General features: G+C 52.1%; 2 protein-coding genes across 6 annotated transcripts in view; both read right to left on the bottom strand.

Moving 5' to 3' along the window:
• Nucleotides 1-437: 437 nt before the first annotated feature.
• Prr7 (proline rich 7, synaptic) lies at nucleotides 438-8,350 on the bottom strand. Of its 2 annotated transcripts, none has more exons than XM_008830938.2 (3): nucleotides 8,189-8,350; nucleotides 1,165-1,812; nucleotides 438-1,001 (listed from the first exon to the last, which is right to left on the bottom strand). In XM_008830938.2, the coding sequence occupies exons 2-3, from the start codon at nucleotides 1,574-1,576 to the stop codon at nucleotides 604-606; spliced, it is 810 nt and encodes a 269-aa protein (XP_008829160.1). In that variant the 5' UTR covers nucleotides 1,577-1,812; nucleotides 8,189-8,350; the 3' UTR covers nucleotides 438-603. The 2 variants fall into 2 exon arrangements, with proteins under 2 accessions (XP_008829160.1, XP_029418299.1); XM_029562439.1 differs by lacking the exon at nucleotides 8,189-8,350 and adding an exon at nucleotides 2,190-3,399.
• Nucleotides 8,351-9,507: 1,157 nt separating this feature from the next.
• Nucleotides 9,508-24,301, bottom strand: part of Grk6 (G protein-coupled receptor kinase 6) — an 18,261-nt gene continuing 3,467 nt past the window's right edge. The window contains exons 2-16 of one of the 4 annotated variants that reach the window (XM_008830936.2): nucleotides 23,898-23,993; nucleotides 22,916-23,028; nucleotides 22,724-22,801; nucleotides 22,319-22,419; nucleotides 21,923-22,015; nucleotides 21,776-21,839; nucleotides 21,514-21,654; nucleotides 21,029-21,219; nucleotides 20,186-20,223; nucleotides 20,008-20,097; nucleotides 18,556-18,764; nucleotides 18,319-18,456; nucleotides 13,763-13,900; nucleotides 13,546-13,680; nucleotides 9,508-12,879 (exon numbers count right to left, since the gene is read on the bottom strand). In XM_008830936.2, the coding sequence (XP_008829158.1) occupies nucleotides 12,826-12,879; nucleotides 13,546-13,680; nucleotides 13,763-13,900; nucleotides 18,319-18,456; nucleotides 18,556-18,764; nucleotides 20,008-20,097; nucleotides 20,186-20,223; nucleotides 21,029-21,219; nucleotides 21,514-21,654; nucleotides 21,776-21,839; nucleotides 21,923-22,015; nucleotides 22,319-22,419; nucleotides 22,724-22,801; nucleotides 22,916-23,028; nucleotides 23,898-23,993 (1,679 nt within the window). In that variant the 3' untranslated portion in view covers nucleotides 9,508-12,825. The other 3 variants (XM_017797584.2, XM_029562438.1, XM_029562437.1) reach the window with 3 other exon arrangements.

The raw sequence follows: 24,301 nt of genomic DNA, 5'->3' as shown, positions 1-24,301 counted from the left end.
TGGCCCCTCCCCAACTCCCTCCTCTTTGCTTGGGTTCTTTTCCACATTAACTTTTTTTTTTTTTTTTTAAAGCACAAACTTATGTAACGGGTCGTGCTCATGTCTGTTAATAAAGAAATCCAGATCCCTTCAGGCCTGCTGCTCTGGGCCTCCAGGGGTTCATATAGCGTGGGCGTGGGGCCCCAAAGATCAGCTTCCCAGTTTGAGGCTGAAAGGGCCACACCTCTCTACCCTGTGATCTCAGAAGCAGGGTGGGTGGTGTCTGAACATCTCAACTTCGTTCCCGAGAACCATTCTGGTTCCCAAAAAGTAAATTTGAGGTTCATTTCTGTAGTTCTCGTTACGGCGGTAGGAAACATGCGTTCAGGTCCTTTCCTAAGATTAACATGCCAGGTCACTAGCTCTTTGAGCTCAAAGCAGCTGGTGTCCTACTCCACTTGTACCAAAGCAGATCACACACCTTTATTATCCTCAAAATGTAACAAACGGGGTAAGAAATCCCTCCCTCCCCCCAACCCCTCCCGCAGTCCAAGGGAAGCATTTAAAAAGCCCCGCAGTCAGGCCAGGAGTTCGCCAGTGGGGCCCGGGACGCCGGGCGCCCCTCTATACGGCTGTAGTCCTCCCGAACAAGGGGATGGAGACCGGCAGGCGCCAAGCTCCGTGCTCCAGGGGCTCACGGCTGCTGAGCTCTGAGTCGGTCCAGCTGGGGAAGACCCGGCGGCTGCGGTCAGCCTGCAGACAGAGGGCAGGGCAGGTGGCAGCGGGCCGCGGGGCACTGGGAAGATGCAGCGCCGAAGTGTAGCCCCGGTCCAGGAAGAGAGGCTTATAGCTAGGAGGCGGCTGCTCCTGTTTCTCCGCGCTGTCGCGGCGGCTCAGAAAGGGCGTAACGATCTTGCGATAGAGGCCACGTGTGTCCGTGAGCACCTCGCTGTAGGGCGGCGGCGGCTCGGCCATCAGCACCGCTTCCTCGTAACATGGTGGCTTAGACATGTCGGATTCCGCTGCGGAACGGGAAGCGGTCGGTGAGGGTGCAGCCACCAGCCCCAGCCTCCCGCAGAGACCTCGCCCAGCCCCAGCCCCTCCCTCCCAGCTCTCTGTATCCTAGGGGTCAGCAGCGGTGACCCTCTGAGGCCCGGGTCGCTCGGCAGCGAAGCGCGTCCTTACCTTGACGCGGGTAGCTCCAAGGCCGGGGCGGCACTGACAGATGCGGCGGTGGTGGATGCGGCAGTGCGTGATGGTGTGGGTGCGGGTGCGCATGCGGCTGCGCCGGCCCGTGATGCAGCAGCGGGTGCACGTGCACGTGCGAATGCGGGTGCACCGGCGCCTCCAGACGGCTGCGATGCGGCGGTGGAGGCGGCGCCAGGCCCGGAGGACTTCCAGCCAGGCTGCCCTCGAGCTCGAGAGGCTCCAGCTCTAGGGCACGCAGGTTCTGCTCGCGCAGCCGCTCCTCCTGGCGCCGTTTAAGGCGGCGGCGCAGGAAGCTACAGAAGCAGCAGAGCAGGACGATGAGACCCCAGATGAGCCAGAAGCCGGCGAAGCACGTGAGGAACGTGTAGGTGCCCTGGGACATCACCATGGCGGCGGCGCGAGCGGCAGGTCCTCGACTGCTTCACTGGACACTGGGCTCCTCGGCGTGGCCCCGAGGCCGCGCCACGCTCCCAGGTGCCGCCAGCGTCACTCGGGGACCTGCGGCCGGGGGCTGCCTGCGGCGGGGTTCAATTCGCGCGCATGCCGGCGAGGGGCAGCTTTGGTGCCCGCTTCTTTCCATGGCGCCGCCAGCGCGGGCCTGTTTCACCCGGGGCCGCGAGCGACCTGCGGGGCAGACACACGGCTCAGCGAGGCCCGCCGCGATCCCAGGTGACTCCCGGCCCGCGCAGTACTAGGGAAGCCTCCTCAGTGGGAACCCCCGCACTCCCCGGGGGCTCGGTGACGTCACCGGGGATGACGTCACGCCTTGAGGTTTCCCCCGATAGGGTTTCCCTGAATTGAGACCCGGCCGCGGTTACTGCCCAAGTGCCTTTGCGACCCAAAGTAGGCCAGCAGGGGGCGCGCGAGGTCCCGGCGCGGACGAGGAGCGCGAGATTCGCCACCCTTAACCCCAGAGTACCGGCTTCCCCAGCTTCGAGATGGTGTCGGAGGCCGTGGACACCAGAACGCGGTTACTTTGGGTGGGGAAAAGGGGCGCCCACCTCCTGGAGCCCAACGTGCAGCCCGCCTGGCCCCGGCTTTGCCCTGCACTGAGGCCTCCAACTATTCGCCGTGCCTGCACGGACCGATGGGTGGCTGCCTCTGCATGCCACGGGGCTGTGCGTTTGTCTGCTCCCGACGCGGCACGCTGGGCGTGGGCCAGGCCCTTTCCTTCCTCTAGGCGCCACTGTCTGCCTGATTCCAGCCCCAACTCGACTTCCCCCGCCTCCTACTCATGCGCAGACCCACTAGTCCTCCACCATTCTTACTCCAAGCCGCCCCCTCCCTTCCATCAATTCCTTTCCCTCTTTGCAGAGGGAAAATTAGATGAGATTTGCCTTTCCGAATCACTTGGTCCAGCACTCACTACAAACGGGCATCTTTCGTTCCACCTGCTATCACAGCAGAGGGCCAAGGGGCCCGGACCGCTTAGTTAAGGGCAGCAGGCAGTAACAGTTTGCCATCTCCACGCAACAGAAAATGAGCCCTTCTCGAAAGTCCTTCACCAAAAGCTTTCGATGGCAGCACTAATTTGAACCTAGGCTTAGCCACAATGCCCGAGCCTGAGCTGGTGGAGAGTACTTCTTTATGGTTTTCTTCCCAAGGAACCACCCTGCCCTTGGCACACCCACACACTCTTAACTCAGCTTTGGTGCCCACAATCAGCTGGAACCCCAGGCTTGAAAGAATGCCAGGCCATGGCCATCCCATCTTCTTTCCAGATGGCTCCTGTCCGACTCTCTGACTGCCCATGTCAGTCCTTTTCTCCCGGCCTGTGTTCCAGAGCAGACAATGACAGGAACAATAGCTCTGCCCGCCCCCTCGACAACCCCACCAGGAGGCTGCCATGGCGACGCAGCCCAGATAAAAACACGATGCTGCCAGTCACTGGGAGTTAATTAAATCTGTTGTTCTCCTTTTCCTGAGCCCTCAGGAACAGCAATGTTCCGAGGAAACTGGCACTAGTTAGAGGTTCCCTGGCCCAAAGGGCAAAAACAGTCCTGGGTCAGAAAAGGTATTTATGTGGTTGTAGGTAATGGTGCATACCTGAATTAGAAATATTAGTCAAGAGCCAGGTGTGGTGGTACAGGCCTGAACTCCCTCAGAATGAGGCAGAAGGATGGCTTGAACTAAAAAATCAGGGCCACTGGGCAACATAACAGGCTGGTACTCTCTCAGAATATATTAATAAAAGGAAGTTTCTAAATATCTGTCAAGGTCATCAAATCATCAACCCCCCCCCCCCACAAACAAGATTTCACCATGTAAGCCCTGACTGGCCTGGTGCTGAAATTAAAAGGTACTATGTCCAGCACCATTCAGAATTATGTGATCATTAACAATACTTTGTTTCTGCTAGTCGTGCCACGATGACAGATGAAGAAAAAAGTGTGTAAGATGACTTATTCCAGGTCACACAGCTAATATGAGGATTTAGCCTGTACCTGAATCCAGACTCTCAACTTTCCCTATGTGGTGAGATGTAAATGAAAAGCCCAGTGTTTATTAGTACTCACCACCTAGGCCACCTAGTAGTCAAACTGTATTTCTGTTCCTTCATGCCAAGGCCCTGGAGTGCCTAGCCACCTGTTGTGGTCTAGCTCAGGGTGGGGAAGCACACAGGATCAACAAGGAACAAAGTACAGGAACTATATACCACAATCTCAACAGGCTGGGCATTAGGCCAGACTGGGGTGAGCTAAACCCCACATCTGCTAGGTGGCTGCTTTCAGCCAGGGCATAAGAATCCTCACTGCATTCTGCAGACTAAGCAACTGTGGGTCAGAGAGAAGTTTTTTCTTGGGGATTCACCACTGAGCTGGACTAGTCTGGCTCCAGTACCTAGTTTAAGGGGCAGCAGCTAGTCCTAAACATACTCTCCTCCTGGGGCTACACTGGCCTAGAGGGCCAGTCTGGCCTAAAGCCTCCTTCTGGCTGTTCAGCATTATCTTCTAGTTAAAAAGCTACTCTAAAACATTTGAGGTCATTGGGCTTCATTTTCATTCAGTCCAGGGGGATGAGGTAGGTGGCTCAGGGTAGACATGTCCAGGGAAATGGATGGGTGAGGCCAAGAGGCCCTGGCCCATAATCTTAAGTCTGGGGCATTCTGTGGCTCAGTATCTGCTGGGAATTTGCTAGAAATGTCAACTTTGAAGCCAGGTGTGGTAGCTTCTGTCTGTAATTCCAGGTTTTGAGAGGTGGATTTTGAACAGGATTTTCATGAGTTCAAGACCAGAAATGTAAACTCTGGGATCCCACCCCAGACTTACTGAATCAAATGTTTGAAGTGGAGCTAGCCCTCTGGGTTTGGACAAGCCCTCCATGTGGTTCAGATACTCATACAGGTTTCAAAGGAACCAGTCTGAACCATGCAACCCTAGCTGAGAAGCAGATATCTCTGTGCCCTTTGCAGAATTAGCTCAATCTTTATCATGGTCATTAATGAGGAAATTGAGGCAGCACAGTGGTTAGGAAACACCTGGGGTCTTGCTTTCATCCCGTCCTTTCCTATACTCCCAGGATGGCCCAAGAAAACTGAGCAAAGCCATATGCCCAAAATGGTACACATAAGATGAACCTTTAATCAATGCCTCAAAAAGTCTCCAGGAATTTAAGAAAAGAGAAACAGGAAGCAGAAAACAAGAAGGCCCTGAGTCCATCTGAAGGGCATGATTTCCAACAAGGAAAATGAACAAGTGGAAGGTGTATACTGTCAACAGTGTGGGGACCGTGGGAAAAGATGTATGGCTGAGACTAAGAATCTGGGTCTGAGTCTGCAGGCTCCTCCAACAAAAGCCAAAGCGTGCACAGAGGCAGGGAGCAGTCTTGGGCAAGGGGCTTTTGAAAAGTTTGACCCGTTCAATAGAGCATTTCAAAAGGTCTGGATGACTCTTCATGCTTATGTACTGAGCTAAAACTGTGGTTCTCGGGTAAAAGGACAGGGACTCAGGCCAGGAATGAGACAGAATAGTAGAGTATAGTGTGGTATACTGAGTGAAGCCTGGGTGGGAAGCAACTGTCACCCTGTCCTGTCTGCTCTGCAGGCATCACTGGCCTCCATAGTGTGATCTCAGAAATACTCAGCAAGTGGCTGTTACCACCTCATTCTGTAGACAAGGATGTAGGCTCAACAAGGATTGTGTCCAACTCAGGTACATGAAGCCAAGTGGTTGTGTACTGGCAAGAAGGGCATACCAGGGTGACAGTGGGAAAATTTCTACACCCATCACCAAAACTGATGAACTCTGGCCACAGAGAGATTCACTTCACTCAGCTTCCAAAGTCAGCCTGTGGAGCTGATTACAACTTGGCTTGGAGTTTGCTCTATAGATCTCTGTAGTCTGACCCTGGCACAGGGAAATTGTAAACATGACAACAGAGACTGGTGCCCCAGTGAATCTGTAGATATAAAGGATTTTCTTAGGCTCTCATTTCTCAGCTCTGGCCATATAGAGGGCAGTAGGGGAGAAAGACATGGGGCAAGACATTTAAAAAACACTCATCATTCCCATGGCTCCCTGTGCCTCCATCCCTCATTCAGCCTGGGCACATGATAATCTGTCCTTGTAAGGGGAGTGGCCAATGGTAGGGGAAGATGATGCCTACCTCTCATAAAGAGTACACAGCCTGTTGTAACATGCTAAGCACTAAGGAGAGCCATGGGCTTAAGTCCTGTTTAGGCCCTAACTGAGCCATGTAATCCCATCCTGGCTATTCCTAAGGTCATTTTACCTATAGAGCAGGGATGATAAGACCTGCCTGGTAATGTCAAAGGTCAGGGACAGGAACACTGCTGCATGTGACCAACTAAAGGCCAGCGCCCTACAATTGGGGTGGTCCAGCAGAAACCTCCTTCACTTTACCATGGGCTGGAGAGCTCAAGAATTAAGACCCACAGCTTGAACACAGCTTTATGGCTGTTTTGTTATCCAATGGCTCACAATTTTTTTCAGTAATTTTTTGTTGCAAACATTTGCATAAAGGTGTTTTTCTGCTTGATATCAAAAAATTGGATGATCTGCCCATACCAAGTCAACATCTTATATGGTGATACTAATTGATGATGAGCAGGTACCTAACTACTTCACTTATTCCGTTGACCCTGTGACCCTTGGAGGCATTTAGGTTTCCAATCCCTAGCTAGACTGGGCAACCACAGGACCCAGCACTGCCTTGGCTCATATTTGCTAGATTTCCCCATAGTCAGGACTACAAGCTGCAAAAACCACAGAACCCATGCACCAAAGACTAGGGGCTACCCCAGGGGGCTAAGGTAGGCAGACTGAGGCTTGGACTCAGAAAGAAAATGGAGGAGGGAGACAGAAAGCCAGCCTATCAGCAACATACCCTATACAGCATGTGAGGAAGAAAGAAGCAGGCTGATTCAGCTGGAAGGAAAGGCACAAGGCCTGAAATATACAGAGAACTTCCTCACTGGAGGACTGTGAAGGAAGGCTAAGCATGCTCTTCTGGAAGGCTCTAGAATTCTTTCCTGCCTGGATCTCATGACTAAGAGGGGTTATGTCAGCAGACAAATCGGCAGTAGAAAACCCAGCTCTATCACTTACTGGTTGTTTGACCTTGGGCAAGTCTCTTGACCCTCCTGAGCCATGGTCTTCATCTCTAAAGTGAGATAATGAATTTATCGTACACAACTGTTCTAACAATTAGGAAATTATGAATATAGAGCATTTAGCACAGATTGTACACAGAGCAGGAAAAGAATAAAAGGAACCTGTGACAAATTCCCCAGGTCTCTCTGCCTACAGGAGACTCAAGCTTGACTTCCCAGGTAGTACCCATTTAAGGGCATCTTATGCCAAGGCCTCAAGTGCCCCAGATGTTGGTCACCTCTGGTGCCCAACACCTCCCTCTGGATAGAAAAAGAAACCTAGCAGTGGCTGTGGTTCAGCAAAGCTGGATCTGAAGCCTGTGGTCTGGGCTGGCATCTGCTGAGTCAGGCCCTGGAGAACTGGCAGGGGGGCCATTTCTCCAGCACACTGCCTGCTGAGGGGAGGCTGGGAGAGGAGCCAGAGGTCATTTCCTCTGACTCAGCAGCCATTTAAGGAGCTCCCCTGGACAGGGCACCTCCATGTGGCACTGGCCTCTGCAAGCCAGCCTCCATGCCACCCCACACAGTCCAGGCATTGTGCACATACAAGAAAGGGGTACTGTGGTCCAGACAATCAGCTGGGTCACTCCCATCTGGCCTGGGACTCAGCTTCCCTGGGTCAGCAATGTCCTTTGCTCTGCTTCTAGCCCTGGAGAATGGTGACTAGCAACACCAAGTAAAGACCCAACTGCCAGCCCATGGGATGCCATGAGGAGGAATGCAAGTTTCTTTTCTTTACCCTGGTAAGAAATATAGCCTCTGAAGAATGCAATTTCGGGCCAGGCCGTGTCGCGAGGGGGCGGAAGACCGCCCTGGTAGTGGTGCTAGTGCTAGGAGTTACCCGGAAGAGACCCCCAGACCCAGCCTCCAGGCCTCGTCCTCCTCCGGTGGCTGGCCCAGGGTCTGGGCCGCCTCCACGTTCGCAGCCCTAGGAGCCCTGCTGCGACGACTGCAGCCACGTGGGAGCCAGCTCGTGCCCACAGAGCCGCTTGCCCTCACCCCCACCCTCGACGGGCTGAGGCAGGCACACCCAGATCGGCCAGAGGAGCGATGTTCTCCCCACACAGCACCCCCTTTTCCCTGGGCGCCCCCAGTCGTGGTGGGGGAGGGGCGTCGCCTCCCCGCAGTCGCGTTGCCGGGGAGCGCAACCCCGTTGCTGTGGCAACGGTTACCAAGCGAACTGGTGGCGGCTCCGGCTCCCTCGCGCTCTCCCCTCCTTCCTTCCCTCCGGTGTGGGCTGGGGGAGGGGCTGCCCGCTGTCCGGGTCGGGGTCCGGGTGGCGATTCCCAGCCAAGGCTCCGAGCCGCCCGCAGGGAGGGTCATCAGTCCCGAGACCATCTTCCGCCCGCGCTCCGTACCCTCCCGGGCCGCAGCCGCCACAGTACTCACGGGCCCTGGCATCCTCCTCGAACTCGTCCTCCTGCCTCGGGGCGAGCGGCCCAGTGGACAGAACCCCCAGCTTGGGGTAGGCGACGGCCCCGGGGAGCAGACTGTGGCAGAGAAAGCGGCTCCGAGCGCTGGGCTGGAGGCGCGGGGCGCGCGCACGGGCGCGTGCTGAGCCTGGCGTGCGCGCGCGCGCAGCCAACAGAGAGCCCCTCCACCCTCAGCCACACGCAGCTGTGGAGGCTGCTGGGGAGGAAAGGGGGTGGGTGGGACCCTGGACCCACCTGCCACACCCAGACCCGGCACGCATAGGTGCGGGGTTCGCACCACGGAAGGCATCCCCCACGGGGATGCACAGCCCCTGGCAACAGGCTACCCAGCTGGGGACAAGCGGCACACAGCGGCCATACACTCCAGATGCTCAGCCAAGCAGCTGAGATCAAGAACTCACATACACATACAGGTCAATCTGGACAACACACGTGTCCAGGCCACATCCGGACAGGACACAGGCAGTGGGCCCCTAGGGGCTAGAGCAAGTCAGCACCCCAGTGTGGCTTTCTCCCAACTCATAACCCCACCCGCTGTGTTCTCAGAAGGCATGCCTACTGGGAAGCAGTGAAGGGGGGACCACCTAAGTGCTGAATCTATCTCCTAGGCCTCAAGGACCTATTCAGTCCAAGGTGACTGATACCCCTGAGGGAGAGCCCCACACTAAAGTCTTACAGAAACTTGAACCTGGCTGTCCTAATCTTTTAACTGGTTGTTTCTACTTCAGCTTCTCTGTGGCACTTAGGAGTCTTTCAAAAACACCTTCCACTACATCAACTGGGATAGCTTGGTCTGCAAGAGACAGAATGCTACAATAAATAAGCTTAAACCCACAGGAGATTCCTGCTCTGGTCACAGTTTATCAGGCAGGCTATCACCAAAGGATGACCTCCAGAATTCCAGATTTAAGTTGTGCCATCCATCCCCAGTGGAAAGGGAACTTTATCTCTTTCTCAAGATAGTTCTAACAAAAAAACAAGCAAACAAATCCAGAAGTGATTCTTTAGGAACTCATTTCACCAAGTGTTCATCAATGAACCAATTCATGCAGGGGCTGGGACAGGATGGGTTCCAAACAGCCACCTATTGTTCAGTCCCTTTCCTCTGGGTATGAGCACCCATGTTACTCTGGGTGCATTCTTGTTTCCAATGGGTGCCATCATGGTTGGCCTCAAACAAAAGTTAACTGCATCAGAGTACACTGGGCAGGTTTTCAGTCTGGCCACTACGATTCCATAGGTCTGGAGTTTGACTTAATAATGAACAGCAAGACATAAATGGCTAAAGCACCTTGTTTCTGGTGGTCATGCCCTCATGAGAACACAGTCTGCAACTAATAGTGCTCTACCCCCTTTCCCCCAACAGTACTGGAGATCAAACCCAGGGCCTGTCACACATGCTAGGTAAACATTTCTCTACTGAGCTACATCCATGACCTCCCCTGTTCTTAACATCCAATTAGACAGGATGGTTTCATAGCTTCCAACATTGCTACCTGGGTCACATGTGCTAGATGTGTGTGGTATATAGGTGGAGTAGAGGCCCAGTGCCACCTAAACATAGAAAGGAATAGGGGAGTTGGGTTCCCCAAAGGAAGATCAGTTGCTTTTATAGATGCTAGGGCAGATACCTCAGCATAGTCAAAACTCTTCATGGATACCATCCATCGCCCCTCCAGAGGAAGCTGGCTGTATCTCACCAACCTCCACTGCAGTCACTCCCCTTTCCCATCCTATGTTCAACCATTTGGCTCCTATGCCTGGGCACATCTGGCCTTGTCCTGGAGAGCACCAACTCTGATGCTTCTGTGGGCAAGGGACTTCCTCTGTTTGGTACCCCCGTGTCAGCCCTCTAGAACCCTCTCTGCCCCAGTGCTAATCACACTGGGTGCTACTGTTCCCGTTTCCCTGCCTACCAGATTAGCTCCAAGCTGGTGGGGACCGCATCTCCATCTGGGTCCCTAGTTCTCACTATTGAGCTGGGTGGGGAGGAGTTGAGCTTAACAGTGTTTTTGGGAAACTTCAAAGATACAAGGTGAGCTTAACCTTAGTCAAGAAGTTCTTTTGATGCCCAAGGAGAAGTTGAAGAGAAGTCTGGATCCAGTAGCAGGCATAGTACCTCATGATACCACACGTTCACCTGGTTCCCACTCATCCTTAGCTTTCCTTCATCTGACTTTTCTACCCATTGATAGACCTGGCGGTACTCTACTTATTCCCTTCACATTGATGGAAGCAGCAGCAAGTATGCTATGTGCCAAGAAGCTCCTTCAGAAAAGTTGGTGCTGCACAACTGCGGGCAGCTATCAAGATAGCCACTCAAGTCAGATATAGTGGCACATACATGTAATTCTAGTACAAGGGAGGCAGAGGCAGGAGGACTGCCAAAAGTTTAAGGCCAGCCTGGGCTACAAAGTGAGTTCCAGACCAATAAGGATTACATAGTGAGACCTTGTCTCGAAAAACTTAAAAACAAAATGACAACCAAGCAGCTGCTCAGCTTGGTGCCAACACTCATTCCCCCAGCAGTCTCAAGTCCTGCTGGTGATAGAGGGAGGTATGGCATGGGGTATGGGAAGGACATAGGACAGTAGGACAGGGTGACAGCTCCAATGGACTCCCTGGTTGCTTTGTAGACTCTCTGCAAGATATCCTCAGACAAGAGAAGGGCCTATGTAAAGCAAGCTTAAAAAGCTATTAGACTAGGATGTGTACCCATGACTGTCACTTTTGCATTACTTGGTGCCTAGCTCAGAGCAAAGAGCAAACCTTTATGATTTCAGGGCATTCTTGGGAATTAAGGACTCTGGGATAGGTTTTCAAAATCTGGGAGAAATTTGTGGTCAAACAGCTCCTGCCAGGAAGAACTTGCACAGGTACTTTCCCCAGAAATGCTTTTGCCAATCCGTCTTCCAGGTGGCTACCTACCTCAGGACTTGGTTAGCCACTAACTTCAAAAATTGCTCCCTGAAACTCCAGTGGCTGATCTCTCCTACCCCTCCATAGCCTTCTTACATCACCGCCCTAGTCTTTGCCCACCCAGAGTTAATGCTTCAAGAGCAAAACAGACAAATGAATCTCAGGTATGTGTACCAGTGCAGAAGGCCAGATTAAGACAGAGCTAGGGTTAGTGTTTCTACTAGCAGATCCTACCACCTGTCTTTCCAGGCTACTCTACATTCAAAAGATCATCTTGGCCTTGGAAAGACTAAAGACCAGCCAGACGTATCTGCCTCTCCAGCAATCAGACAGCACTACCCCTAGCTGGTATCTAAGGCTTCCTTTTTCACGCTGTCCCATCTAGGAGGGCAGAAACCCAGTGGTTGAGCCCCTACACCAAAGCCTCACTGCCTACAAAGTCTTTAGGGCCCCTGGACCTTGGAAGGGCAGCCCCTAGTCCCATGCCAGGGCTATCTCCAATCCTTTCCCACTTCTGGCTGGGCCAAGAGAGCAGGAAGAATCCCTGCAATACCAGAAAGAAGAGGCAGGCAGTGGTGGCTGGCCAGATTTGTGCTCGGAGTGTATTCACATAGAGACAAATGGCAGCTTACATTGGACAAAATGAGTAATAAAAATTGGCTTTAAATATGCAAAAGCCAGGGCCCTGGGGTCCCATGCTGTCCTAACATGAACATCAGGACGGCCATCACAGTTTGGGAAAGGTCAGGGCTAGGGCCAGGGGCACAGGCACAGCCTTACCCTACCCTCTTCATACACACAGATACACACTCACACAGAGGCACTCACAGGGAGGGGTGGATTATTGCTGGGCATGGGTCAACTGTTATGAGGGATTCTGGAATGTTGGGTTTAATGAGGGATAATTCCATCCCCTCCTATGGCCTGGGCTGTGGCATTTCTGAAAAAGTTGTTTTCAGGACAGGGCACAGTATAAGGGATAAGGTACCCTGGAAACTGGAAGGCAGAGGGAGACCCATCTGAACAGCTTGGGCAGTGGTCTAATGGGTCCCAGTCAGCTCCATCTCTGGTTATACAGTGTGGCACAGGCCTAGGGGTTACAGTAGCTCCCAACTCCAGTTCTGACAAGCGCTGAGGAGAAATGACAACACTGGGCAACCAGAAGGTGGTAGCCTGAGTCCACGACAGCAAGGGCAGGCACAAGTCTCATTGGAGGTTGGTGGAGGCCAGTGCAATGCTGGGGGGTCAGAGGTCTAACCTGGCCCAGCCTCTGTTCATCCAGACTGGGTTTGAGAAGCCTCGAGTTTGGCAGTGGCTCCCCTGCCAGCTCTTGGCTCTCCCAGCTAGGGCTTGCTGCCCTGGTTAGGGTGCCAGGTCTATGGTGTAACTAAGAACACTCTTGTTATATACATTCATACAAATACATAAATACACAAAGCCCCTGAGCTCCAGGGAGAAGAGCTGAAGGGACGCACCTTTGTCCCAGGATGGCCCAGGCCTTGTCAGACTCAGCTGGGCCACGGGCTGAGGGACAGAGGACACTGGGGACAGTTCTGGCTGTGCTCCCCAGGCCACAACTTGAGTGGCCAATAGGGAAGACCACTGTGTAAAACTGTAAACAGCACTGGGAGTAGCTGCTACCGCCAACTGCCGGTGGGAGCCTCAGCCTGAGGGCTAGAGGCGGGTGGGGAGCTCTTCCTCACTGTCGCTGCAGTTTCCACAGCAATCCTGGAGGGATGGGGAAGACATGAGGGGAGAGAGGCAGAGCAGGTGCTATTAGCCATGAGTAAGGGTGAATGAGGCTGGTTCTGCCAGGGGAGGATAGGCACTGCCCAGGGTCATGTCCAGAAAGGGGGCTCCCATGAGGGGCCTGGAGCAATAGCTCAGGCCATACATAGGTGGTGTTAGGGCAGAACTTTCTGGCAACAAACTGGAAATAAGACTAGGGAGCTCCCAGGATCTGCTAGGGCAAGGCCTCTGTCCATCCCTTGGACAGACTCAAGCATGGAGAGACAGATGCTAAGCAAGGTTAGCAGCTTGAAGGAGCCAGGGTGCAGGGAATCAAGCAGCAGGGAGGGAAGCAGGGAAGGTGGGCACCAGACTTCTTTCTCCTACATCTCTCCTCTGCCATGGAAGGGCTGCCTGGGGCTCCCCAAGGCCAGGCATCAAGGCCAACCCATGGGGAGCCCACACTGCTCACCTCTGGAAAAAGAAAAGAGGCCATGAGCCCAGCCAGGGGTGGGAGACAGGCAGGAATGAGGCCAGAGACCTTGGGCACCGCTGGCAGGGCTGGAAGATGCCTACTCCCAGTGCAGGCGGGCACCAGCTCTGCCTCCCACCCACCATCCCCTTGAAGTAGGCTGGGGACCCAGATCAGACACTGTTAGAACTTACTTGGCGACTAAAGAGCCTCTGCAGCAATCCCTTCTTGGGGGGTGCGGGTGGCTGGCCCTTCCAGTCCAAGTCTGGGGGAACTGAGCCATCTAACCCAAAGACATTCAGCTCCTGGAAGCACTCGGTTTCCACCATCTATCCAAGAACAGGCACCTGTGAGAGCTGGCCCCACGGCTGCCTCCCTGGAGCCCACTCCACATGCAGGGAAGGCCCCTACCTCATTCTGCCAAGGGATGGGCACACTGCCTGTGGCAAATTTCTGGTAGAAGTCCTGGTCAGTGGGTTCCAGCTCCACGCCTTTAACTGTAGAGAACTGTTCAATGTCCAAAACATCCTTGCAATAAATAGCCTGGGGCTGGGAGGAGAGACAACAGCAGTCAGACAGGAAGGCTTGAGTCTCACTCAGTCTTGGCCTGGATCCGTACTGACACCCGCAGCTCCCTGGTTTGGAGACAGCAGCCAGGTGATTCCATGTATTCCTCAGCCCAGTACTCCCTTACCTCTGGAGCAGGTTTGTCTTCTGTAAACTGGAGTCATCCCCTGCTGGTCAATGACTAAATGAAGCTATGGACGGGCCTGCTGCTGGCCTGGCCTTCCACCTGCACAGGGGCTATCTGGGTATGTATAGAGTGCCATCTCCATATGCAGTACCTGAGGTGAATGAGTCTCCATCCTGGGATGTCCAGTGGCTTGCTCCATCCCCTCATAGTCACCAGAGTACTGGAGAATGGTCCTCTCAACCGACCTCCTGAGTCCCCACTGGGAGTCTGCCTTAGCATTAGAAGACCTTTTTTCTTTCTTTCTTTCTTTCTTTCTTTCTTTCTTTCTTTCTTTCTTTCTTTCTTTCTTTCTTTCTTTCTTTCTGTTTTTCTTTCTTTCTTTCTTTCTTTCTTTTCTTTCTTTCTTTCTTTCTTTCTTTCTTTCTGTTTTTCTTTCTTTCTTTCTTTCTTTCTTTCTTTCTTTCTTTCTTTCTTTCTTTCCTTTCTTCCTCATTTCCTTTCCTTTTTCCTTTCTTTGGTCTTTTTGAAACAGGGTCTTCCTATAGCCCCAGTAGACCTGGAACTCACAGAGATTCACCTGCCTCTGCCTCCCAAGTGCTTGGATTAAAGGTGCAGGCCACCAAGCTTGGCAGAAGACTACTTTCTTTTCTGCCTTTTCACTGTCTTTCAAATTCTACCACAAAGGAAGTCAATTAAAATATTATCATCATCATGGGGTTGGCAGCAAGTGCTCAGTAGTATAGCACTTGCTTAGTATGCTTGAGGCCCTGTGTTCTGTCCCCAGCACAACACACTGTCTACCTACCAATTAATACATTCATTATCATCATCATTATCATATGGCACGTGATCTTATAAATCTGTGCCAAAGTGTGTACTGAGGCAGAAGGAATGCATGAATCCATGAGTTCAAGACCACACAAAGCAACATCATGAGACCTCATTCCAAAAAAAAGTTGACACGTTACTCTTGGTAGGCCCCCCAAAAGAAATACTCTAATGTTTATCAACTATGAATAAATAAAATGTATATCCGTACAAGATAATATTCAGCATGAATGAACCTTAAAATCATTCTTAGTAAAAGAAGCCAGGCACAGAGGACCATATACAGCACAATCCCATTCACTCACACATATATAAAAGATCCAAAATAGACAAATAGGCACCTATTTTGTTTCTAACTTTGAACTAACAATCCAGAGGTAGTGCAACTATTTCAAAGTTAAATGAGATGATATACACAGCCATGTAGGAATAAACCTGAGCAAGGGCAGCCTCAGAAGGCAGAGCTGCTGGGCTCTAGTGCCAGTGTCTACCCTCTGGGTACAGGTGAGGTCTGCTGTATGAGCCACCACCATTCCCTCCTATGACCCACTCCCTATACCTCACATTTAGGCTGGAACCCTCCCAAAGGCCTCCTGCCATCCTTATAGCATCACAATATTGCTCTTTTTCTGCACACTTGCTCCAGCCACATTGTTCTTGTCATGCTGTTCCATTTCACTAGGTTGATCCCTGTCCTTGGGCTTCAATGCCTGGCTGTGCCTTCTGCCTGGGGTGCCCATCGCCATCAAAGGATGCTCTCCTTCAGTTCTGTTCATCCATCAGCTTCTCAGAGACCACACTGACTAAAATGACTAAACTCCTCATCACTGTCTTCTTAGCCTGTTTTTTCCCCTGTCCCAGTTAGCACTACCTGAAATCTTCTTTGTTTACTGGTTTATTGTGGTGTTCCCCCCCCCCCCCAGTAGAGCCTAAGGATGGGTCTGGGTCCTGTGGACCTTATTTCCCCAGTCTGACACATATGAACATTCAGGTATTTATCAAATGCATAAACGTGTAGTTGACAACCATCAACCTGGTCAGCCTATCACCTCCAGTCCTTCCCAAATGTTCCTGGTGAACTGTCAATCACAGGACCCAGGCTCCACAAACTTACGAGAGAGAGACCCAATCTTGGCCAATCAGAACTTTCTCTGTGACATTACAGAGAAATCTGAGTTCAGGGGGAGGGATACAGGCAAGTGGAAGAGTCAAAGGATAGAAAGTCCTAGCAACCGAGCACAAAGCCCTGATGGTAGCCCAGAGAGACTTTCTGGCCAAATGAACCAACAAGCTCAATAGGGTATAAGTCTGAGCTGGGTTTCTGCCATATCTCTGATGCCATTTCTCAGGACATTTTTGTCTGCAGGGTGCCTGGCCCATGAGATGCTCAGTACATGAGTAAAACTGTATTTCAAGAAAGGCAGTCAGCTCAACAGCCCTCCCTCTGCTGGCACCACCATCTTGGTTTTCTTTTGGGAAATGCACTGACTCTCCCACTGGCAGTGGGTCAGGTGGGTAGGCGATCCAAGTATTCTGTAAGGCTCCTCAGACATCAGAGGCACTGAGCACAGCTTAGGATTTGTTTCCCCCTTTTCGATTTCATTTTAAATTCCTGAGCAAGAGTTGCTCTCTGTTTACTGGTATGGCTAGCTAACAAGATGTGGAGCTATTGGGCCACCACGGCCACTTCCTGGGGAGAGATGCCTGACAGTGAAGATTATGCAATCAACCCCACAGTGCATAGAGAAAGGAAGCAAATTCCTGTAATACACAAATACTTATATACACACAAATGCACACACATAGGATTGGAGAGGAGTCTGAATCATTAGATGGACCTTTCCAACACGTGAACTGAAAGTGCCTGGGCCATAGAGTAGTTCAAGAGACTCCCAAAATTACACAGGCTATTGCCACAGTCCTTAATTACCTCCCAGAACTTGAAGGTAAGACCCTGTTGCTGAAGACAGGATATACTTCGGATCCAGGATTTGGAGCAATGGAGCTGGAACTGACCTGGAAGCCACCTTTCCTGAAGGCTAGCTCTCATGCACTATGCAAGCTGGTAAGGGAGAACATAAATTGATGGTCCAACCCCAGCTTCAGGGCCTAAAAACCACATCAATGACCAGCACAGCAAACAACACTAGTTGCAGTAATGGCACTTTTATCTTGAGGGTAATCAACAGCTACCTAATTGGACTTAAAGCTCACTCAATGGGAAGAAACTCAGTAGTGGTACTATAGCCAAATACACAGAGCTGGAAAGGTCATAGATCTTAGAGAAAGCATCAAGGTTGTCATATCCCTAGATAAATGTAATTTCTTACTATGTGCAAAATATGGATCCTTAAATTTACAGACAAGTATCCCAATCACCACCCATCAAAGGAGCTTCTTTTTCAACAGAGATTATTACAGAGTTCCACAAGTGGTCACAGAGATTGTCTGTGAATTGCCCAAGACTAAGTGGCACATCTATGATGCAGCCTCTACATCTAAGGCTCACCAAACAGAACCAGGGATGAAGCGAACACTAATGCATCTTTTAATTCTCTCATCAACGAAGCTCCCTCATGCAACAGAAGGGTCAGGAACACAAAAGGTCACAAATGGCCAAAACGTAGAGAATAAGAGTCTACACAGTATGGGGCCTTGAATAGGTCTCCTATATTAAAATCCACCCACCCAGGGCTCAGGGACCATTGCGGAAGAGGGGGCAGAACCAGGGAGGAGGTACATGACCATATGGAAATAACAGTCCTATGGGCTCCTGGGACCTTCCTCATATGAACCCACAGTAATGGTGTCAGCATGCACAAGACCCATATAAACTCAAGCAGACAAAAACTCAGCACAGAACTGTGGAAACAGACAGCAAGCCCCAATCTTAGTCGAAGAATTATTGGCAGCTGATTACTGCTGGGTGAGGAAGAGCTGACCTTTTTTTTTTTTTTTTTTCGGTCTTTTTGAGACAGGGTCTCCCTGTAGCCCCAGCTGTCCTGGAACTCACTATGTAGACCAGGCTGGCCTTGGACTCACAGAGATCCACTTGCCTCTGCCTCCAGAGTGCTGGGATTAAAGGTGAGTGCCACCACACCCGGCCAAGAGCTGACCTTCTTAATGGGAGGGACTCTAGATAGGCTGACAAGACATCAGTGAATGAACTTGTATTGAGGGACATTTGGGGACACTAACTTGGCATGGTAAGCCTTAATACAAATGACAAAATGTATGAATTCCAGTGGTGGGGGGGGCTATGGGAGGGAGCCAACGGGGAAGGGAGTATAAAGATGATTAAGATGTTCTGTATGAAATACACAAAAATTCAATAAAAAATTAAAAACAACAACAACAACAAAAAGAAAGTGTTCTGGCTATTATTCCATGCCCAGCCCTTTGCCCTGGTTTGGCTCTACCATTAGCAGGGGTGGGCAGGACTCACATCAGGCTTAAAAGGTGGTTCCAACATGCCAGCTCCCAGCCGCTTGAAATTCAGTTTCTTGAAAAGGGGGTGCTCCTTTACCTCCCGGGCACCACCACCACGACACCCTAGGCGCTCGGCAGGGTCTTTGGTGAGGAGCTGCAGCAGGGTAGAGGTGGTTAGGGTGCCTTGGAGTGGGTGGGTGAGGTGCCCCCAGCTCCAGCCCGGCCCAGTCAAGCCTCCTACTCCTTGTGATACCTGGGAACAGAGCGAACGGGCCTGGGGGGAAAAGCGCTCGGAATATTCCTCAGGCACCTCCTTGACTAGCCGCTCCACCTCCTCCCGCTTGATCTTCTTCTTCCTCTGCTGGAAGGGTGACTGGCCTGCAATCATCTCATACAGGAGGCAGCCTAATGCCCACCAGTCAGGGCTGAACGTGTACCGCTCATTCTTTACCACCTCTGGAGCTGGGCAGGGGCACAGGAGTCAGGGTGTAAGTGGTGAGAAACAGCTATCTGGGCCCCAGAAATGGAAAATCAGGGGATTAGCTTGAATATCCCCTGGCACCTTTGGGTCAGTGGGGACCTTAGCCAGTATAAGAAAACACATATCCCATCAGTGGGTGCTGATGTGGCCTTGAGGGGAGTCATACCCACAGTCCCCAGCTCTGATTTTTTTTTTTAAAGATATTTTTATTTATTGTTTTATTTTATTTTATATTTTATGTGTATGCATGTATTGCCTGCATGTAGGTAAGTGAACCTGTGTCATGCCGTCGGGTCCCCTGGAACTGGAGTTACAGACAGTTGTTAGCTGCCCTGTGGGTGCTGGGATTCGAACTTGGGTCTTCTCCAAGAACAGCCAGTGTTCTTAACCGCTGAGCCATCTTTCCAGCCCCTGATTTTTTTTAAATTTATTTTTTATTTTTTTATAGTGCTGAGGATTGAACCCAGGACCATGCACATGCCAGGCAAGTACTCTACCATGAGCTACATATACCTCCATCCCAGAAGACCCCCCTTTATTTTATTTTTACAATTAAACTGGCTTATTAAATATTGACAATTCAAATTATTCTAAAAATTCAACTTTACAATTAATGTAGGCCAAATTGGGTCTACACAGCTACTAGTTTGTTACTTCTGGATTTCATAAAGGGATGAAAACACCCACTTGCTGAGACCTCCCACCTGACAGGGCAGGCACCTGCAGAGCTCTCCCTCCACCATCTCCTTTCATCTTCAGGCCACCAGGGAAAGCAGTTCTAATGAAGTTTTACAGTAGAAGAAAGACAGGCTAAAAGTGGAATGCCTAGCCCAAGGTGGAGCCTTGGACTAAATTGCATCACACAATTCACACGCCAGGGCCTCCACTAACCTGCACCTCAGATGGGCATCTATTCCAAACATGGGCAATTCAGGGGAACACTGAGCTAGGGCCATGGAAATGTGTTAGCTTCCTTCTCCTTCATACCCTGTGGCCAGGTTGGACCAATTTTAGGGGCTCAATACACATTCGTCAAATGGACAGTGGAGGTTCCAACTGTGGAACCCAGATAGGACTTGGTCTCCTAATCCACAGAAGAACTGCAGCAGCAGTAATGGTATGGACTGTCTACTTTCTGAGGTACAGGAGACCCCCATACACTAGTGGGTGGGCAAGGCCTAGGATAGCAAGGGGATCCAGAAGGCTGGTGTCAAAGAGACTTACCCATGTAGCCCACAGTGCCCACACGGCCTTTGATGGTCTGGCCCTCAGGAACATGCACAGCCAGTCCCAGGTCAGAGATTCGGATGTGGCCTGAGTAGGGGTAGAGAAGCAAGTGGGACCAAGAATAGACCAAGCTTCCCCATCTCATCCTGCCTCCCATTTGGGCCTCCTTACCCACCATGGTCATCCAGCAGGATATTCTCTGGCTTTAGGTCCCTGTTGGGAGAGAAAGGCAGGGTCACATGCTACTGTTTTCCAGGAAGTCAGACAGGCGCAGCCTCTCCTAGCTCACCTGCCTCCTGGGACTGGATGTAGAGCAAGGTGAAGGGTTCATTTGCTGCCAGGGTAGAAGAACCCTGCTCTCCCCAGGCAGCAGCCAACTCAGAGGAACAAGAGAAGGATCTAGAACCAAGACTCCAGGAACTGTCTAGGCAAGTGAAAAGTGGCTCCAATTGGAGGAAGTAAGGGTTGCCACCCAGGGGGTGTACCCACCTGGGAGGAGGGGCTCCCTGGACATCATCCTTGGTCTTGTTCACCCCTGATGTTGAAGCGCTCCCTTCCCATCTGGTGGTCAACTCTACCTTCTCTGTCAAATGAGGCTACTCTTCTTTCCCCTCAGGAGGCCACTGTGAGGCTCAAATGAAAGCATCACTCATAATCACCAAAGCAGAGATCTCTACTACTGAGCCCATCTTGAGGGTCTCTGCTATCCAGAAAAACTCATGTTGGGAGCAGAGAGCTGACTGGCTCAAAGTCACAGAGAAGGGTGACAAAAGTCAGAATTTACAAGTTAGTCAGCCAGATCCTCAATCCTAGGTCTGAACCACTCAAGTCTATCAAATGTGGGGTTTTACCCTGGACCCAGTGTTGGCTTGTGGCTAGACAAACCTCCAGCACAACAATATCCTTCCACTGTCCAGCCTGATTAAGCAGCTTTGGCTGCTGCCACTGTACCTAGCTGCTACCACTGTCCAGGAAGGGCCACATCCTAGAACAGCAGCCTGAAGAAGCCCAGCCCCACCTGTATACAATGCGTTCCTGGTGCAGGTCCTCCAGGCCACAGCAGATTTCGGCAGTATAGAAGACAGCTCGAGTTTCAGGAAAGCCAGCCTGGCCCATGTGGTAGATGTGGAACTTGAGGTCACCTCCATTCATCAGTGTCAGCACCAGGCATAGGGCATCCTTGGTCTCATAAGCATAGGCTAAGCTCACCTGTGCCCAGGAGACCCAGATCCTCAGGTAGGAGCTGTGGGGGGTAGCCCTGGGGTAGGCCTAATGCCAGCCACCAGAAAAATCCTTCTGTGTACCATTCCATGTGGCTCGGCAGGCTTCCTAGGCCTAGAATAATACCCCCCACCCTACCCTTCTTGGGTACTGTCCCAGGCAGGAAGGGAAAGGGCAGAGGACAGTTCCTTTGGTGAAAGGGAGGGACTTTAGTCTGGTGGGTGGGTAAGGTAGATGACAGTATGGCCAAGGGGAAGGGAGAGAGCTCCTTGCTGTACTTACTACAAACCTACTGTTCACTTTCTCCAGGATCTGCTTCTCATTGAGTGCCATGGCCTCCCCTTTCCGCTTCTTGATCCTCTTCTTCTCCAGCTTCTTGCAAGCATACATCTTGCCTGTTGCCCGCACCTGGCAGGCACACACCTGTAGCCAGGGTAGACAGGGGGAAAATGGCGGCCAGCCATGCACTTGCTGAGGTGGGATGGTCCAGGCCCACTCTACCCACCTAATGCAACTCTGCCAGGGGCACTAGGTGGCTACTCACCTCCCCAAAGCCACCTTTGCCCAGGACTCGGTACTGCCTGAAGGTGTTTTTGGTCACTGGCTGCCTGTAAGCAAGGGATAACAAAGCAAATGTTTATGCAGAGCTCTACAACCTGGCCTAGCTCAGCCCAGCCTGGGAGGAACTCACCTTTCTAGCCATTTCCATTGCAGAAAACGGTTGAAGTAGATACTATCGAGGTAGTCGGCAAAAGGGGCCATGCTCAGGTACTCATGGGTCAGCCTGTTGAGGGAAGGATCAGCCCAGAGGTAAGGCCCTGACAAACCCAGTTCTTACTCTGATAGCCCAGGGCATGCTCAGCCACAGGGCATGCTCAGCCTACAGAGTATCGCCCTTGGCCAATCCTCTCATTAATACACTGAGCAGGAAACATGCATTCCATGCTGAAACTGAGGTGGGAGACAACTGGCCAAGTCAAAACAGCATGGTCAGGGCTTACAAGGAGCTGAGCTGCTCACAGACCTCTGGGCCCACAGAACTCCCCTTCCCTAGCACAATTTTAGACCTGTGGATAGAGAGCCTTACCGGGTCAGCTCCTGGAAGAGGTCTTTGCAGGGTCCCTGCTCTAGCCGCTGGGCACAGTTAGCCACCAGCTGCCGAGGGACCTCAGGGATGAGGTCAGGACCCTAGGGACAGGTGATAGGTCAATGCAGGGGGGCTCCCAGACGTGTATGCCTGCCAAGGGTGGCTGCAGGTAGACAGTGCACTAGCTGCCTCCTTGCTGGACTCCCTGCTGTCCCTCTTGAGGCAGGGTGAGACAGAATTACTGGCAGGCTATCTGGCTCAAGCCCAACCCAATCCCTGGGCTCTATGCCCATGTGCTGCTTGGAATAGCTCCAAGGCACTCACTGCCCAGGCTGTGGTCACTCCTCTGCTTGTTGTCACCAGACCCTGCCTGCTGACATCATCTCTCCATCATTGCTCACTCACCGTGTGGCTCAGAAAATTCTGCATTAGCCTCTGCCCACATGCCTTTCGCTTCTCATCAGGGGTCACTTCATACTCAGCCTACAGGGTGAGAGGCAGAGAAGCTTGGGGCTGAGAGGAACGACAGATGTGGGGAAATAGGGCATAGTGGCCAGGACCTCTGCCTGTCCTTAGTACTGGGCTGGGTGCACTCACCACCCCATCCAGGAAGGCAGTACAGCGGGTCAGCTCAGGCCTCGTGGCGCAGAACTCCCGGAACAGCAGGTGCCCGATGGGCTGCCGCTCACATAGGCTGTGGTAGTCACGCTCTGCAGGTCAGAGGGGCGCTGCTGGGGTCACAAGTCTGGAACCCATTAGTAGGACACTCCTGCCAATACCCCCAGGCCTGAGATCAAATAACTTCTAGCGCCAAAGATTGGCAGCCATTATCTGATTCAGAACCTACACTATTAACCTTCTGGTGGACAATCCCAATATAACTTGGGGACCATAGGGCCCAGAGAGGTTGATGAACTCAATGTCACACAGCCAGGAGTCTGGGCTCTAGAGCCCAGGTCTCCCTCCCCATGTTGTGTCCTGATTCACATCACAGTGCTGGGGTTGGGTGTGGTCTGGGAGGTTCCGGCTGGGCCTAGGCCAAGCCTACACCTGTTGCCTGCCTGGCGAAAGTGTGAGAGGAAGCTGTGGCTTCCGCTGCTCTCAGCTGGGCCTCCTTCCCAGGCAGGGTAAGCAGCTATGGTGCACTCTATACACATGCAGGCCATCAGCAGGGGTCTGGGGTCCTGAGCTTTTCTGTCCTCTCCCAGAAGTAACCATCATACAGCCCCCGGCTTTGCTGGGTACCCGCAGGTCTGGTGTAGGGAAGGCTGGGAAGTGCAGGACTGGAGTTCCAAACCTGTGGGCCCTAGCCTGCTTTCCTTGCTATGCTTCTTTCAGGCCACCTCCAATCCAGACTGGTTATTCTTTCCTCCAGTGACCCCAGTCAGTCCTAGTCTCTGCCACGCACCCATTTCAAGCCCAGGAACTGAAACTGGGTTGGGTGCTGTAGTCTCAAACTTCCCCCAACACAATGGTGCCCCCATGGCCCTGGGCAAGATCTGGGAAGGCTCCCTGTGAGTAAATGACCTGCTCCCCACTAGCTCACTCTGACAATAGCCAGTATCCACATAGGTCTCACCAAGGCTGAGCCGTAGCTCTTCACACTGGCTGATGTGGGGGAACTGCAGCATCTGTCGCCATTTCTTGCTTTTGCCTTTGCGATTCCCACCACCACCTGCAAGAGCAATCAGGAGCTGGGTCTCACTGGAGTCCTGCCCCAGTGCCTCCCCATCTTCCCCTTGATCTAGTGTGGTACAAAGGCCTTCATGGCTCTGCCAAGGCTAAGCCTGCCATGGAGGGCATCATGCGAAGGGCTCTCAGGCTGAGACCCAAAAAGAGCAGTGAGACCATTTCAGAAAGAAGTTCGGCCTCTCTGGGTATGGTGCGGCATGCCTTTAATCCCAGCACTTGGGAGGCAGAGGCAGGCAGATTTCTGTGAGTTCAAGGCCAGCCTGGTCTACATAATAAGTTCCAGGCCAGCTG

The sequence above is a fragment of the Nannospalax galili genome, unplaced genomic scaffold (genome assembly GCF_000622305.1).
Source record: "Nannospalax galili isolate Female #2095 unplaced genomic scaffold, S.galili_v1.0 scaffold1115, whole genome shotgun sequence".
Classification (NCBI taxonomy): domain Eukaryota; kingdom Metazoa; phylum Chordata; class Mammalia; order Rodentia; family Spalacidae; genus Nannospalax; species Nannospalax galili.
The sequence above is the reverse complement of the archived record's forward strand: the minus strand, read 5'-3'. Positions and strand labels throughout refer to the sequence as shown.

Coding starts and splice junctions, on each gene's coding strand:
- Prr7 (XM_008830938.2), bottom strand. CDS start 1,576: ATGGTGATGTCCCAGGGCACCTACACGTTCCTCACGTGCTTCGCCGGC. Junction 1,002..1,164: donor TTGGAGCTACCCGCGTCAAG/GTAAGGACGCGC, acceptor CCCGTTCCGCAG/CGGAATCCGACATGTCTAAG.